This window comes from Gavia stellata, chromosome 8 (assembly GCF_030936135.1).
Source record: "Gavia stellata isolate bGavSte3 chromosome 8, bGavSte3.hap2, whole genome shotgun sequence".
NCBI classification, from domain to species: Eukaryota; Metazoa; Chordata; class Aves; order Gaviiformes; family Gaviidae; genus Gavia; species Gavia stellata.
The window spans coordinates 43165969-43181534 of NC_082601.1; the positions used below are offsets into that span (position 1 = coordinate 43165969).

General features: G+C 45.6%; 1 protein-coding gene across 1 annotated transcript in view; it reads right to left on the reverse strand.

Annotated features, from left to right (window-relative positions):
• Positions 1-15566, reverse strand: part of HDAC4 (histone deacetylase 4) — a 202945-nt gene that overhangs the window by 110307 nt on the left and 77072 nt on the right. Inside the window, exon 3 of the mRNA XM_059820822.1 lies at positions 12607-12851. Within this exon, the coding sequence (XP_059676805.1) occupies positions 12607-12851 (245 nt within the window). The remainder of the gene's footprint in view (positions 1-12606; positions 12852-15566) is intronic.

Sequence of the window (15566 nt, forward strand, 5' to 3'; positions counted from 1 at the left end):
ATTCACGGCATACCAAGAGACGCTTAGGTGGCTTGGATAAGGATTATTAATTACCGAGCAAGATCGTGCTCACGTACCACATAATACATTAGATCTCTCTTGCTGGCAAATGAATCAACACCAACTCCGCAACACCCGTGTGTTCATTGCGCGTAACAGGAGCAGTGTGGTTTCTTCCCCCAACTGTAATGAAATTTAAATATTTGTGAAATACAAAGTGATATGCCAAGGGAAATCCCTTGCATTCAGACTAATTCAACTACCAATTTGAGGAGCATACCGTGTGACAGACACGCACACTGTATTAGGGAGTGCAGCTAGGAACATCTGAATTAGGTGCTCTTGCCAAAATAAATATTTGTAAATATTTATAACTATGGGGATTCCTGCATATGTTTAATGTCACTGCTTCCACTATTTATGAAAACTGCACAAATGTTCAACTGTACCTGTAGTTAGTGTTGCTGGTGCTCCTTTAGCATATATTAATATTAATAAATGTAATAAGGAGAATGTAGAGCATTTCCAGGTATTTATCAAGTGTCAGCTAGCCGTGAGGACTCAACGGTGCGGTAGATTTTGCCATCACATTCCTCAATTGTCTTCAGTTCTTCAGCATGTCTACCTAGAACGGGGACTGACACCTTATCAGTAAGCGCACTGTCAACTTCCACTGCAGAAAGAAAGCTCTTTTTAAGCAAAGCGGAGCTAAAACAGTTTCCTCTAGTCGTTACAACAGAAGTGGAAAGGTAGCGCTCTGGGATCTCCCAGCAGCCTCAGCCCAGAAGCCAGCCTGTGCCCTCCTGGGAAGCGCGTGGTGCTGACAGCAAAGATCCCACTGAGCAGAGAGAACGAGAGTGTATTTCACGGAGACGTGTTGCATGAAGACTAGCATAGCCACTCCTCGATGTGCTAGATGAGTAGCAAGAATGCGGATCCTTCCCGCATCCCAGTACCTTGCACTAAGACACTACCTTATTCTTCCCCCAGAAGCCAGGCACTGCTCTCTGCCCACGCTCTTCTGCTTCTTCCTTCCCATACAACCATCATTTTAAAGGTGCTTCTGTCATTTACTTCACACACCGCGGTAAAACTGATTAAAATCTGCAAAGCAGGAGAGGTTTTGAAGCTTACACTATGGCTCCTAGGTTTTTATAATATATATTTTGAATAGCTTACTGCAATTAGTGGAAGGCAGTGTAAAACTATCTGGACCCAGACAGCTCAGCCTTACTCATGCAGATAATCACACATGCGAGTCTGGGTGAACAACAGTTGGCGTATATATTGCCAATAAACATTTCCTGGGATCCAAAGTAGCTTAGTGTTGTGTCCAGCTCCTAACTTCCATCTCGATCTATGCCTGAGATCATCTACTGAAGGTGCTCCAGCGTGGTGGGACGGCATCCAGAGCACTTCTGCTGCTCTTCGGATTTGCAGGCAATGCCTACTTCCTCCCAGCACAAGGCGGCTAGGTTAAGAAGAAAGACAGATGAAAAGGTAGCCTGATCCTCCACCTCCAGGTCAGCATTCCTCCTCACATGTACACGTGGTTTCCATCTCAGACCAAGGTCATGCTGGCACGGGCCAGTCTGTCGTAAGATTGCAGTCTGAGGACTTCTTCCAGGCAAGCTCAGAGACTTCGTACAGCTACTTCACCTGCCACCCCTGAACAAGAGGTTGGCCTTCTGATGGAGGCGACAGCTTCAAAGAAGTTGTAAGGATGTACAAGTTAAATACTAGCTTCAAACCCGACAACTTAATGCTAGACAAGACCAAAAAAAAACCCCAAAGCAGATCTCAGCACCCCCTGAACTTGTACACTTAAAGGCTGAGTTAAGGCACGACAGAGTAAATGCTTTCAGAAGCTTCACGCAATTGTCCTCCCGCCTAGCAGGCAGCGAGGCTGGGGTTTTGGTGCAAATAGTTTTTTTAAGGCAAATCGTCTGCCACCCTCTTTGGCAAAATTCTACAGTTTTGATGGGTTAAATCGGGTATTTACAAGGATCTGGAGCTCAGATTATGTGAAAATAAAGGAAAATAGTAGGTGATGATCAAGAAAGAACTCGCCAAAACATGTACACATCAAATCACTCCCAAAAAATCATTAGCTATGGGTGGAAGCAAAGCACAGATGTCAACAGATTTCTGGGAGAACTGTTATTTAGGGTTATTTCAGAGCAAACTCAACACTGGCCATTCCTTTGGCCGGACTCTCTGCTTCATGTTCTCCCCATCCTGTTTACTGAAGTCTCAGGCTGCGGCTCCAGTTTCAGGATTCGCTCTCTTGGCTCCATCACGGCGTGTTTCAGATATCTCCCGGAGCACCGGAGGCTAGTCAGAATTAATCAGTTGTACTGGGAGACGGGGAGAGGGGGGGAGAGTTGTGGTTTTCAGCAGGAGCCAAGACACAAAAATCTGAAAGCATAGCTCAGAAGAACAAACGTCTATCATCTCTTTTCTTGGACACATCAGCAGTTGAACGTATATTCGGCGTGCCCCCTTCCAGCTATCAGGCAGGCTGACAGCAGGCAGTTCCGTGCCAGAAGCTCCCGCGGCCAGCATCTCTCTGCTACGCAGGGAAACGATCCTTCCCAGCCGACAGCTTCCTGGGCAAGAGACTGATCTTGGTTAGACATATCCTACTGAGAATGTCTGGTGTTCAAGTTCATGAGGCTCAAATGTCTCTCCAGGAAAGGCAATGATGGTTATGTCCCCTGATCGCCAGCTCTAGGTGAAAAAATCCCACGTTATTAGTTTGGCAGCTTATATATGGATATATAATATTGTATCCCCATTTCCTTCCCATGCCATTACTGCTCACCTCTCCTAAAGGCTGAAAGCTGGCACAGCAGCTTCATCCCTCCAAGCCCTGAACATCTGCAAAGGTATAGTGCTGGGAATGCATTTGTGTGTGCCTTTTGCTCCCTAACACTCCAGTCTAGATTTTATACACTTTCTCCAGAAGCAGAGGCTTTGAGAGCCTTTCTAGAAAGCAGTGAGCTCCACTTGAAGTATCCAGCATGTTCAGTTCCTTCTTCCATTTTTCCCTCTAAAGGCGGAGAAAACTCCTTTGGCATTCGCCTCTGCTGTGCTTTACAGGCTTATTATTGAAGAGAAGGACTAATCCGTACACCTTGAGCAGGGAACATCCATCCGACCACGGATGGCAGTAAGGAATCTCTGTAAACCAAAAAAACCATATAAACTGTCCTGTAAAGGAAGGTGTCCCAGTGTTTAATGCTAAATGAGATTTTATCATGCTGTAAGTGATCAGCCCCCAGTCCTCGGAGAAGCAGTTATGCCCTCTGTGAACTGTTTTGGGGTGCAGGAAGCGGAGAAGTTGGAATGGGAATGTTATGCTAAAATCAGTATCAGGAGTGGAGATGTAGGGCAAAGAGATCCTGTAATGGGAGCTGGTAGAGGAACCACCACTGGGTTTTGGTCATTTCAAAGAAGGAAATATGAATAAGCAAAAGGAGAGGCGTGGATGTATCCACTGATCCACCATTCCAGATCACTTGTGTGAAGGATGAGTGACTGAACCAGAAAGCTGGCAGGGATGGGAGACCTCACCGGAGTGCTCCTTCCCGGCTTCTCAAACAAACGAGGGAAAAAAGGGGGGAAAAAAGCAGCGAGGACGGTGTACCACCGCTGGCTGCTGACACGGCATCAGCTGCCCTTCCCGTGTGATTTTGGGTTCAGCTCCATTTGACGGAGGGTGGACATGGTGGTGAAGCGGACTGCAAAGTGCTGCTCGTCGTCGAGGCAGTGACAGCCCCAGCACTGGCGGTGCCCGGAGGAAGGCTGCATGCTAAAAATGAATGTTCAACATCATCTGATGCTCGCGTGAGCGCAGCAGAAGCATCGTATTTAAAGTAACAGGCCAGCAACGTAAATACCAAATATTTATCATTTTTACACACCACCACCAGTAAAACAGGAAACAAACACAGGTATTAATCCAACAACATTGTTCGTATTGTCTGTATACGAGTGAAGCTGTTCACAACATGATTTACGTTTTAAATGCAACTTCATTCTCCCATACAACAGCTGAAGTTTGTTACGAGACCATATGCAGCAACAGGACTTAACGAAAGTTCATGAATGTTAATTTATCGGTGATGGCGTATATTAACAGGTCAATATTCCTGCCATAACAGCAGGATTCACTTGGGTATTTCTTTACTCATGCCCCGATTCTCTATGTGTTCTCTTAGACTACTTCCAATCTATTTTATCTAGTTCAAAAATAAGATAAAGTTGGAGTTGAAACTTCAGAGGTGTGAACTGTAAAATATCTCTTTTCCTGCTGTTTATTTTGAAATTCCAAATTGAATAGAGACAATAAGGCTTCTAGCTTTAAAAAAAACAATAAATCACTGTGCCCCACACACATTTTACTAAGAGACAAACTTACGCTATAAAGGAAGAAAGAACAGAAATTTGACCACTTCAAAAGCTGTTTGGACTCCACAGAAAAAGTGAGCATCCGCTACCAAAAGAAAGATTCTGGATCTGTTCGTCAGCCAGCGAACTCTGCCATTTCTGCGATTTACGTCAGACATTCAGCCTTCAGAATACCCAAGCGCCACCCCAGTTTAAGTCCAACTTCAGGAGATTAAGTAACAAGAAAATGCACTGGGTGAACGTCTCTACTTTGGCTTCACCAAAGGAATGTGGAGTGGCTGAGCTCAGGGGGCAACAGGCTTTTCATCTCCCACCGCTGATGGGTCAGAAGGTCTCCATGTTCTGCTGGAAAGCTGTGAACCCCAATGCAAAGAGACTTGAGTAATGGCGCAAGGAGGACAAGGCTGGCTGTTACCAGCAGACTCCACGGACACTGGTACAGGGACTCACAGGATGAAAGCCACCGCGTCCACTGAGTGCAGTGAGGTCTGTGACTTCACTTTTGACTGAGGTTTTTGCATCTCAAATGCTGGTTTATGCATCTCAAACCTGGAAAAATCTGGAGTTCTCATTCTGCGCCTTCCTCCCAGCTAACCGTGGCCCATCTCAGAAGCAGCCAAATGGAAACATGCTTCTTTTACCAGTTTTAAAATAGGTCTGTGAGGACCAGTGCAGACAACCCTTCCTGGCTGAGCTATCCAGCTTCAGTTCAGAAACCACCAACGCTAGGTAGGAAGATGCCCAAATTAACCCAGTCTGCTGCATGACTTCTTCTTCAACCTAGAGATGGGGCTTACAGGTGTCCAAGTTGTGGTGATACGAACTTGTTGACATTACCCACCTCTCGGTGTGGAGATTTGTCCTCACCGTTCTTGGAAAAGATCTTCATTTTGAACATGAGGAAAGTCATCCCCTAGCCTTCAAAGAGAGCAAACGCTCTGATCTTGCAAAAGCTTTCCCCGGGGTTACTTCCATCAGAAGTTAAGTTCTGCAGGATCCAGGTCTAAGTCTTGGAATCAGCTCCGTGTACCAGAAAAATGAGGCAAGGTCACCAAAAAAGAACAGGAAGCAGTCTAGAAATAGCAAGAGAGCACAGTACAATGCATTCAAGTAGTAACAAGGCACAAAATGTTCGGTCTGCTTTTCTACCACCGACTGTACCCAGATGCAGTTTTCTAAGATGAATAATCCTATCATGTCATAACACAGACAGAGGCAGACACCTGGTATCTCCGGGCTTTTTACTTTTTGCTCGAAAACGATGCAGGCTGTGAGGAACGGGCGCTCTGTAGAAGACAGGCACAAAACTGAGCAGAGGGAGTCCCTCCGCGCCGGCTGCTGCGGGCAGGAAGGGTGGAGCAGACCCACTCAGCAATGGGAGTCGGGGCACGGGGGTGTAAAACGGGAGTTTGTCCTTGCAGAGTCCAACGTGAGGAGCAGGACATAGGGTGAAGGAGATGCTTTGCAGGAACCACCTTCAGCGTCCCCGTCCCCGGGGCATGGGGAAGGTGCCACCCAGCACAGCTACAGGGGAGAAGCAGATGACACTGACCCCATCAGCAGATTTGAAACAAGCACATTTTTTCCTGTTAAGTAGGAATCGATGCAAACGCCACCAAAAAGAGGCTCCGGGCACTATCAGGGCTACGCTGAAAGCAGCTACACTGAAAGACGATGTGATTTGTGCCCAGTGAACTACCCTGCATGCAAACCTGCCATTCCAAGAGCAGGCGGCTCCAAATAAAGAGCAGTTTCTCACTTTAGCATCAACATGATGCATATTAAGTCTAGGTATTGTTGGAAAGAAATTACATTTTCTTTACAGCATTGCAAAATCTGTCTGGAAGATCCCATGAAAGACTTTTACTCTCCAAAGCAAAAATAATGAATGGCCAAAGACCTTCACCCCGTGTCTCCAAACAAGGAGCTAACACCTTGGATGTGTTACCACCTCTCAACCAGGGTTTGGGAGCTACACTGATGAGAAACCGTATCATCTGAAAGCCGCAAAAACTAACAAAACCATCTCCTTATGCTTCATCTGAACGTTGCTATATATATATAAAAGCCAAGGTCTGAAAACATTCCACGTATTTTTATTTATTGGCATAAAGCCATTAGCAGCACAGCATACTGTTAAACGTAGGAAATCGCTCTGTTAATAAAAAGAAAACAATTTCAGAATCACTCCTCAGCGCACATCGTTACAAAGCTCCTTTCGCCGTTGCTGCTTATATGCAAACCCATGACTTCTCCGACCATCCTGTATACACTGCACGTACAGACTAGCACTTCCTCTGCTACTGATGCACACAAATATGCTTTTCTCAGATGACGGGAAAACCAGGAATAGCATTTCATGACAGAATTAACATCTCTGCATGCCTCCAGGTTAGGATTTCAGGTCCAGGAGGAGCTGTGAGGCTCAGCTGCTTGCCTTGTGTTGCTATCCCGTCACCATCAGGACTCTTCTGGTGTTTGCTGTCGTGTGCTAATGCTGACGTGCGTCAGCATCCTGAATAAGTTTCCGGCTTTAGCTATAAAACAGCCAGAGCTGGGAAGAGCACTGCTCCAAGCTCGGGCAACGCAGGGACGGAAGAGATTAAACCGCATTACCCACCACGTCCTTCGTGTCTCTGCTGAGCTCACGCCGCCCGAGGTGCCTCTCGCCCTGCCAAAGCGTGGATCTTGCCCCTCTTCAATCATCTTGTTCCAGCCCTTGACCAGAAGACAAATGGAAAAGCTTTTGGTAACTTCCAGCTGATCTTGGCTGGGAATGAGTGACTCAAAAAGGAAAAAATTCACTGCCGATTCCTTCGCAATCAAAGGTCAAGCAAAGCTCACACTGGAACCTGCGGAGAGGCTTTCCACCATCTCACCGGCAACGGCCCGGGCGCCAGGCTCCTTATTCCATCCTTGGTTTTGTTTAGGAAGGCAGATTTGAAGGCTATAAATATTGTTACACATCTGGCGAGGCATGCCTGAGTGGAAAATCCATCTCGCTGAAGGTAAAGGGCTACAGGAGAGAAGAGCCGCTGCCTCCAGCCAGCCCACAGCAGCCTCCGGTGCTCACCAGTTCCAGGCTCCTCTCCCGCGCCGCTTTCGGATGTCAAGCCTCAGCAATCTGCAAAGCTGCGCTGTAGTTGTGAAAGACAGTTTTCTCTATTTCCATATGGTGTGAAGTCTTCATAAGGCTCGGCTTATTTTCCCTAAACATATCAGGGTTTTCTCGTTACTCCCCACGTGCAATGATCCCACTCCCTCCGTGCGCTGAGCTCTAACTGCATCCATTATACTTCCCTTCCACAAATATTATTTCACTCGTGGCCTGGCTCTCCGAATTGCACGATCTTCTGGAATTTGCCACCTTTATGTGGAGGCCATTTCTTCCAAAATACAATGTCTATAAAAGCAAGGACTCCTCGGGAGGGACAAGGGGAAGGATCGCACGTGCGGGCAGAAGGACTGTGACCATCCCGTTGTCTTCTCCTCTTGCACTAGGTCAGATGATTATAACTGGGCTGCTGGAATAAAACCAAGTTCTGGAAAATGCCCAAACTTCAGATTTCAATAGGAAAAAGTTATCTACTTGCACAGAAAAACAAGAAAGACGTGCCAGCATTTTTCAAGCCAAATTTCATTCACTTAAGAAGACCTTAAAACGTTTCTTACACTAGGGCTTTGTTCGGGGGGTGGGAGGGAGAGATGTTCCCCCCTCCTAGTTCACATCGAGTCAGAACAGTTCCTCTGTTCACACCGACACCACAGTAATAAAAGAAAGAAAACAAATACAAAACGTGATTCCTTCTGGACTAGCTAAGGGTTTAACATTTAAAATGAGTAAGCTCTTTAAAATCTTCATAGCGCTGTTTGCTGTAACTTAGCAATGCTGGCTGCACGTATGTGTCCAAAATACAGAAGAGCTGCTTAAGAAATGCATCAAAACTATTTTTTTACTTTTAGCAGCAGATGCCTAGTCACTGAATTCCTGTTGACAAAACTATTCAACATCTACAAGCGGAAGAGTGCAAAGGTACTTGAACCTGAACGTCTTGACAAAGGAGGGATCCAATGCAAGATGCTGGTCTGCTATATCCAAAATATGCTTACAGTCCAGGAATTGTAAGCAAAAGGATTTAGAAACAGGTGTAAGACTGGGTAAAGCACAGAAATTCCTGCTCCAGTACACAAAAAGATGAACAAATAAATGCTTTGCACTCGTTGATTAAAATGGTGGATACTAGGCTGTGATGAAAAAGCCAAATTAACTGATTCTAGATAGTGCTAGATACACAAAACGTAGTATGATGCAGAAATTCTTCCCCCTTTGCAGAAATAGCTTACAAAGCAGCTGCAGGATTTAATACTATGATTAATGAAGGCCCTGGTCACCTCCAAAGGCTCTGCAGAGGGATCTGGACAGGCTGGATCGATGGGCTGAGGCCAATTGTATGAGGTTCAACAAGGCCAAGTGCCGGGTCCTGCACTTGGGTCAAAACAACCCCATGCAACGCTACAGGCTTGGGGACAAGTGACTGGAAAGCTGCCCTGCAGAAAAGGACCTGGGGGTGTTGGTTGACAGCCGGCTGAAGATGAGCCAGCAGTGTGCCCAGGTGGCCAAGAAGGCCAACGGCATCCTGGCCTGTATCAGAAATGGTGTGGCCAGCAGGAGTAGGGAAGGGATCGTGCCCCTGTACTCGGCGCTGGTGAGGCCGCACCTCGAATCCTGTGTTCAGTTTTGGGCCCCTCACTCCAAGAAGGACATTGAGGTGCTGGAGCGTGTCCAGAGAAGGGCGACGAAGCTGATGAGGGGTCTGGAGCACAAGTCTGATGAGGAGCGGCTGAGGGAGCTGGGGTTGTTCAGTCTGGAGAAGAGGAGGCTGAGGGGAGATCTCATCGCTCTCTACAATTACCTGAGAGGGGGTTGCAGAGAGGTGGGTGTTGGTCTCTCCTCCCAAGTGACAAGTGACAGGACAAGAGGAAATGGCCTCAAGTTGCACCAGGGGAGGTTCAGGCTGGATATTAGGAAAAATGTCTTTACTGAGAGAGTGGTGAAGCATTGGAACAGGCTGCCCAGGGAGGTGGTGGAGTCACCATCCCTGGAGGTATTTAACGGACATGTGGATGAGGCGCTTAGGGACATGGTTTAGTGGTAGACTTAGCAGGGTTAGGTCTACAATTGGACTTGATGATCTTACAGATCTTTTCCAACCTAAATGATTCTATGAAACCAGCGCCAGGGAGAAAGCCAAAGAACTGCCATTTTGGTTGACATCAGAGTAAGTTTAGAGCTTTGACGTTTGCATTTTTAATTCTAGGTTTGTTTCATTAGATTTTGAGCTTGTTCTGATGCCGAAAATTCTAACAAAACTGCAGGAGCCCTGAATTTTTCGAAAGGAAGTAAGTTTGCAAAATGCGCAATCACCTTGCAATAGCTGCTGAAACGTTGCTTTCTGAATCAAAAAACCACCCCCAAACCCAATCTCGGGGAATACGTTGAAGATGTCCAACAACCAAATCTGGTGTAGCAGTAAGGCGCGCTGCAAGCTCACCCTAGTCATCAGTCATCACGTAGAGTCTTAATCCCACAGAAATCTGGGCAGGTTTAGGTTGCCAAGCCTTTTCTTAACCAAAGTGAGACTTCATCTCCACCTGAAGAAGACACTTGGGAATATATGTTTGTAAAAGTGACGGACGCACAACACCTTCATTACAATACCGTAAACTCAGGCTACAAAACACTTTCAGCTGAAGAATCTCACAACTACATCGCTCAGTCTAAACTATTTCTGCGTATTGAACAGTTCGCTTTGGAGATAGAAGACTAATGAAATTCTTAATCTTGTCAGTGATGCCATAAGCCAATCATCAAATGAAGCTAACTTATTCTGAGCTCCCAAAGAGGATGTGAAGCATTTGCTGTTTCCTTCATATATTTCGTCGAAAGATTCAGTGTTCAAGCAAACAGAAGAGATGATAGACTGCATCCCCACTCCTGCTCCTCCCCACGCCAGAGACATGCCCAGCAGAGGACAGAAGCAGTAGGAAGCATTTCCTTAATGCAATGTACGTGCAAGAGCAAGCACTCCCTCGCACGTTTGGAGCAGCGTGGTGTACATGTGTGCATATGGGACGTGCACTACACACCCTGAGCAGCTGATTTTTGAAAAACACCCGAATTCCTCCAAAAAAAGCTCTGCATCTTCATTTAGGACTATCTCCATACCAAACTTCACAGTTCAAACCCTAGTGCTTCACTTAAAACAGGATAAAAGTTTTTTATTTGCTTTAATATCCCCCCTGCTTTTTTAATGAGCCATAAAGGAGCTGAACAGCTCAAAGTTCAAAGTCCAAATATGAGGTTATAAATTTTAGTTCTCTGGACAAAATAACAACTTCCCTGCACCTACAGTCACTGGACTAAACACAGTCGCCAGTTTCTGGAAGTCTGTTTAATCTAAGAGTCATCTAACTGTGGGCTGGCTTACGGACACAAACGCAAGAAGTATGTTTTCACAAAGAAAGTGCATCATAATTACACGTTGGTATATGGTTTGGGGTTTATTTTGTTTGTGAGCTATCACGGGGTTTATTTCAATAATGTGCTGATTTATTTTTAAAACAATTCTGGGCACGATGACACACTTACCACTGTCGGAGATCACCTTGCAGGTCATCCTTTTTCATACAGCATTATATCATTCCTATTTTAAGTTCTTCATCTAGCCAAGCTTACACATTAGAGGAAGAACTTCATTACCTAATGGTCTAGATATACTGTGCTAACTGGCTTCTCAAAATTAGATCTCGACTTCCTTCTAACGCAGACTTTTACCAGAATCAGTCATAGCTTTAACATAAACGAGAGCAAATATGTTCCTATCCTCAGAGCACAGAGCTCATCCATTAAATCTGAACAACCCTTTCTTATTTTTAATAGACAAATACCTAAAGGCACATGCAATTACAAGGAAATAAGGGAAATATTTGTCACAGATATTTCCCATCCTTTCCTCTTGAATACACTGTGTGAACCGCAGATGCTGTAACTGTTCTGGTGCTATTCGTGCACGACTGCGTACGTATAGAAGCGTGTCTATACATACATAACTACATACATATACAAATATATATACACTTCTTACGCATACATATGAGTGTATATTTAAGTGTATTTACACACACGCGCCTCCCCACATCTTTGTCCTGCAGGGAGCACATCAGAGGACCCACTAAGGACACAGGCATTTGCTGTTCATCAGTCTTCAAACAGCAACTGTTCTTACAAACCCAGGCTCACGTCCGTGTTTGAGAAGTCTGTAAATAATACACCATTAACTTTTAATCCTGACATGTATTTTGTATTAAAATGAAAGTTATATAAGGTTGAATTGAGGTTGCTTTTTAATATTACATTAACGCTATTTACCATGTGCAGCGCTAATCCCCCTTTGAAAAGAGAGCATATTAGCAATTCTGAAAGCTCACGTTACCATAGCAATAGTCTATCACTGTGAAATATTTATATAATGTCTAATGTTTTCACTATGCAACAGCCATCTTTCTAAACTGTACTTCCTACTTATCCCATGCGTTACGTTTCCTCTCCGTCACGTGCAACGGAGCAGCGCAAAGCACCCGGCCGGTGCCTAACTTGCACCGTGCAAGCCCGAAACCCTCACGGCGCGCAGACCTACCCGCACCCGCTGCATTTGCGTTTCCTACTCCCGCAGAGACACAACGGTCCAAAGGTTTGGTCTGCATCTTGTGCCGCCGGCGTATGTCCAGCGAGCAGTTTACATGCCATTCTACTCCCAAATATGTGATATTAGTAACAGGTAACCTAAAAGCCCTCCTCTTGGGTTAAATTCTCCTGAAATTAGGCTATGCAAATTTTCCAAATCCAGATGTAGGTCTTGCAAGCCACCTGTTGGCAGTGGGGCACAGGATTTCTGCATATACACAGACGGGTGGATAAGGTTTAACAGGACACCGGCTTACCAGGCTTCCTCTCCTCCACACTATCGTCTTGAGCCTTGGTGCTCCCATCCCCTTACAAAAGATCGTTCTCTAAACAGGGCTTACCAAGTCCAGCACAGTATCTCCACACCCAGAATAAACCAGTTTGTGCGTCTCCTCCTGGTGAGGGGATGCTTTTGCGCACCACCCAACGCAGGGCTGCCCATCACTTACTTTGATGTGCTCGTGCAGCTGGGCCTCGTGCTGCCGGGAGAGCTGCTCGTGCTGCCGCTGGAACTCGGCGATGAGGATCTGTCTCTGGATCTGCTGTTTCTGCTTCAGCGCCAGGAGCTCCTGCTGCAGCTGCTGTTCCCGCAGCGTCGGCTCCGTCACGGGCATGGAAAACTGGTGGTCCAAGCGCAGATCCATCGGGACTGAAGTCGGTGCAACTTGCAAGGGCAGTGCTGTGGTCACATCAACTACAATATGAAAACACAACAGAAGAGATGAGTGTATTCCCCATTCACACAGGCATCTAGTTCTCACACTGTGTCCAGCAAAGACCTTGAGGAGCCAGGGACTGAATCAAGAACAGCACTTGTTAAACTTGCACTGTTTTTAAATGGTAAGAAAGCACTACAGGAATTCAGAGTTGAAGCAGTTTTCCTCCAGCCACCACCTCCTACAAATACGTGCATTTTCTAAAAGCAAAGGACTTCAATGCATCGCGCGTGACCTTTCTTGATACCATTCCACATCTGTGTATTCAAAACATACACCTCCTTTCCACTCTTCTAGCATCGCTTGAAATGAAAAGGATAAAGATTAATTTAAGACTTCACAGAAAGGATCAATCTAGACTTATGATAGATCAACCGAGGGACTCCTGTGGTCAGGAACACCAGGGTCCCACTTTAAAAAAACTTAAGAAACCCACGATGTGCTGTATCCTTCATAACCACTTTTGGGAAGGAGCTTAGCCAAAAGCAACCGGGTAGTGAAGTATTTAAGAAAAATTGTTAAGTGCTTTGGTGACAGACTAGTCTCACTCTCTGCAACCACCAGAGAGGTCCAAAGGTGTCTCACGGGCAGCGGTAGGAAGCAGCGGCCAAGACTTGCCTCTGTCATTCAAATTCCAAGTGGGACAAACCTGAAGCACAACCAAGAGCGAGGTACAAAGCAGCAATGTGTACCAAGAGATGTATGCTAAGAGAAGAAAAAAGGGAAAACTATCACCTCGATTATCTGCGTAGTAGAGATCAGTTCTTTGCTTACACAAAAAGCATCTCCCTGAAGACAAGGGGCTTGTAAAAAAGGGCAGCAACAGACATCTACAAAAAAAACCCCTTTGCAATAACTGAACTCAGCTTGTTTCTGTTAAAAAAACCCAAAAAAACACCGAACCATTACTGCCATCCCATGAATGACTAAAAATTTCTAAATTCCACCTGAATGATAGTTCTGCGTTTCACACGTACTCCATACATTTGCCACGTTTAATGCCTTGCTCTACCGGGCAATCATGCAATAACTCTTCCAATATCTTCGAACGAACATCATCTGCAGAATAAAAGAGGCTAACCCTTCAAAAACATTGAGCTTTAACAAAATCAGAAAATAAAGAGGTTTTTTTTTTTCCTTGGTTGGTTGGGGTTTTTATTTTATCTAGTGTTTCCTTCTTTAATATTTAAGATGTGTTTGTGCAAGGTTGGGAGGGATCATCAGCAGCATCACTGAAGCTGGATCAGTCATACACCCGCTCAGACACCACAGGAAAGGGTCACCTGGGGTTTGCCCAGCAGTCTGCGGGGCTCCCGCCCGCCCCTGGGGAAGGCTATGAGATCTCCCGGGGGTAGAGATGCCGTCCTCCTACAAACCCATTGGTACAAGCCATCACGAGGCCAGCCCAGAAGGACAGACATCCTTCCAAAGCAAAAGTAAAGGCAGTTTTACTATGCAAAAGCTGATTTCTCCCTGCCTACAAACGAACTAGCTGGTGAAATAAACACCATTTGAAAAGGGAAAAGCACAGAAAACATTTAGGAACTGCCAAAGGCTTAAGGAAAAGTTTTACTAAGATGGACCGCCAGCTTTTACCACCTGTATGTCGGCCCTGGAAACAGGACTTGAAGAGGAGCTTTCATTTTATACAAAATTAAACCCGTATTTCACTTCAAGCCTGATCATTAAACCCTAGGTCCGATTTCAGCCAGCTCCTCAAGAATGTGAGACAGGAACGCAGAACAAGTTGACTCCGTCCTTCCAAGCAGCGTGTCCTCAGACGTCACCTGAAATCAACTGTAAATCATTAGAAATAAATGAGGACCCTGTGCGGAACGCAGCACGCAGCCCCGGTCACACAAGCCACTTCACCATCACCCTTCCGTGCCATGCCCTGGAGAGAGCCACAGCAAATGCCCACACATAACGTTACAAACTCTATCAGGACATTAGTATCATCAATCCCAGAGAAAGAGTTTTAATAGGGTTTTCCCCAAACGCTATCTATTTATTGATTTTTGCCAGTAACTGATGCATAAGAGGTTGATGCCGGTAAAATCTGAAGCTAAATGAAGCAGAGGCACAGAAAAAGAAAACTAAAAAAAAAATAAAAATAGTGGAGTAATTCAGAAGAATCTGGGGTGTTTTGTAAGGCGGCCCCATGTGAACCAAAATGCATCGCCAAGGTCAAGGCCACAATGCAGGGCCAGGGACCACGGGAAAGGCAACTCCATCCTAGACGGCAGCTCCTTGGAAAGGGGGATGTTGAGCAGAGTGGTGGGGATTTAAAAAGCACAGCCAGGCCAATGCTGCTGGAGCTGAAGGGGGAAAACAACAACAGCAAAAAAAAATAATAAAAAAATCACGTACCAAGAGATGAATGTAGAAATTCTGCTCCGTCTACACAAGACCCATTTCAGGGAGAACATCATCACTTCTTCAAAAGCAGAGAAATGTAGTTCAGTAGAGAAATATAGCTTAGTGTAGGAAATGGAAAGCACAGTAAAAAAACCCAAAACCCATTGCTTTTATTTGAAAATAAAGATGCAAAAAAAAGGAGGGGTGGCCTACAGAGACAGAATTATCTGAGCTGAACTCCTTAAAGTTTCTGGAGAAGAGGGGCTGTGTTTTTGTGTACCCCACAGTGGATCCTTCCTCCAGAAACCCCGGGTGCCCAGGCACTCCTCCGAGGC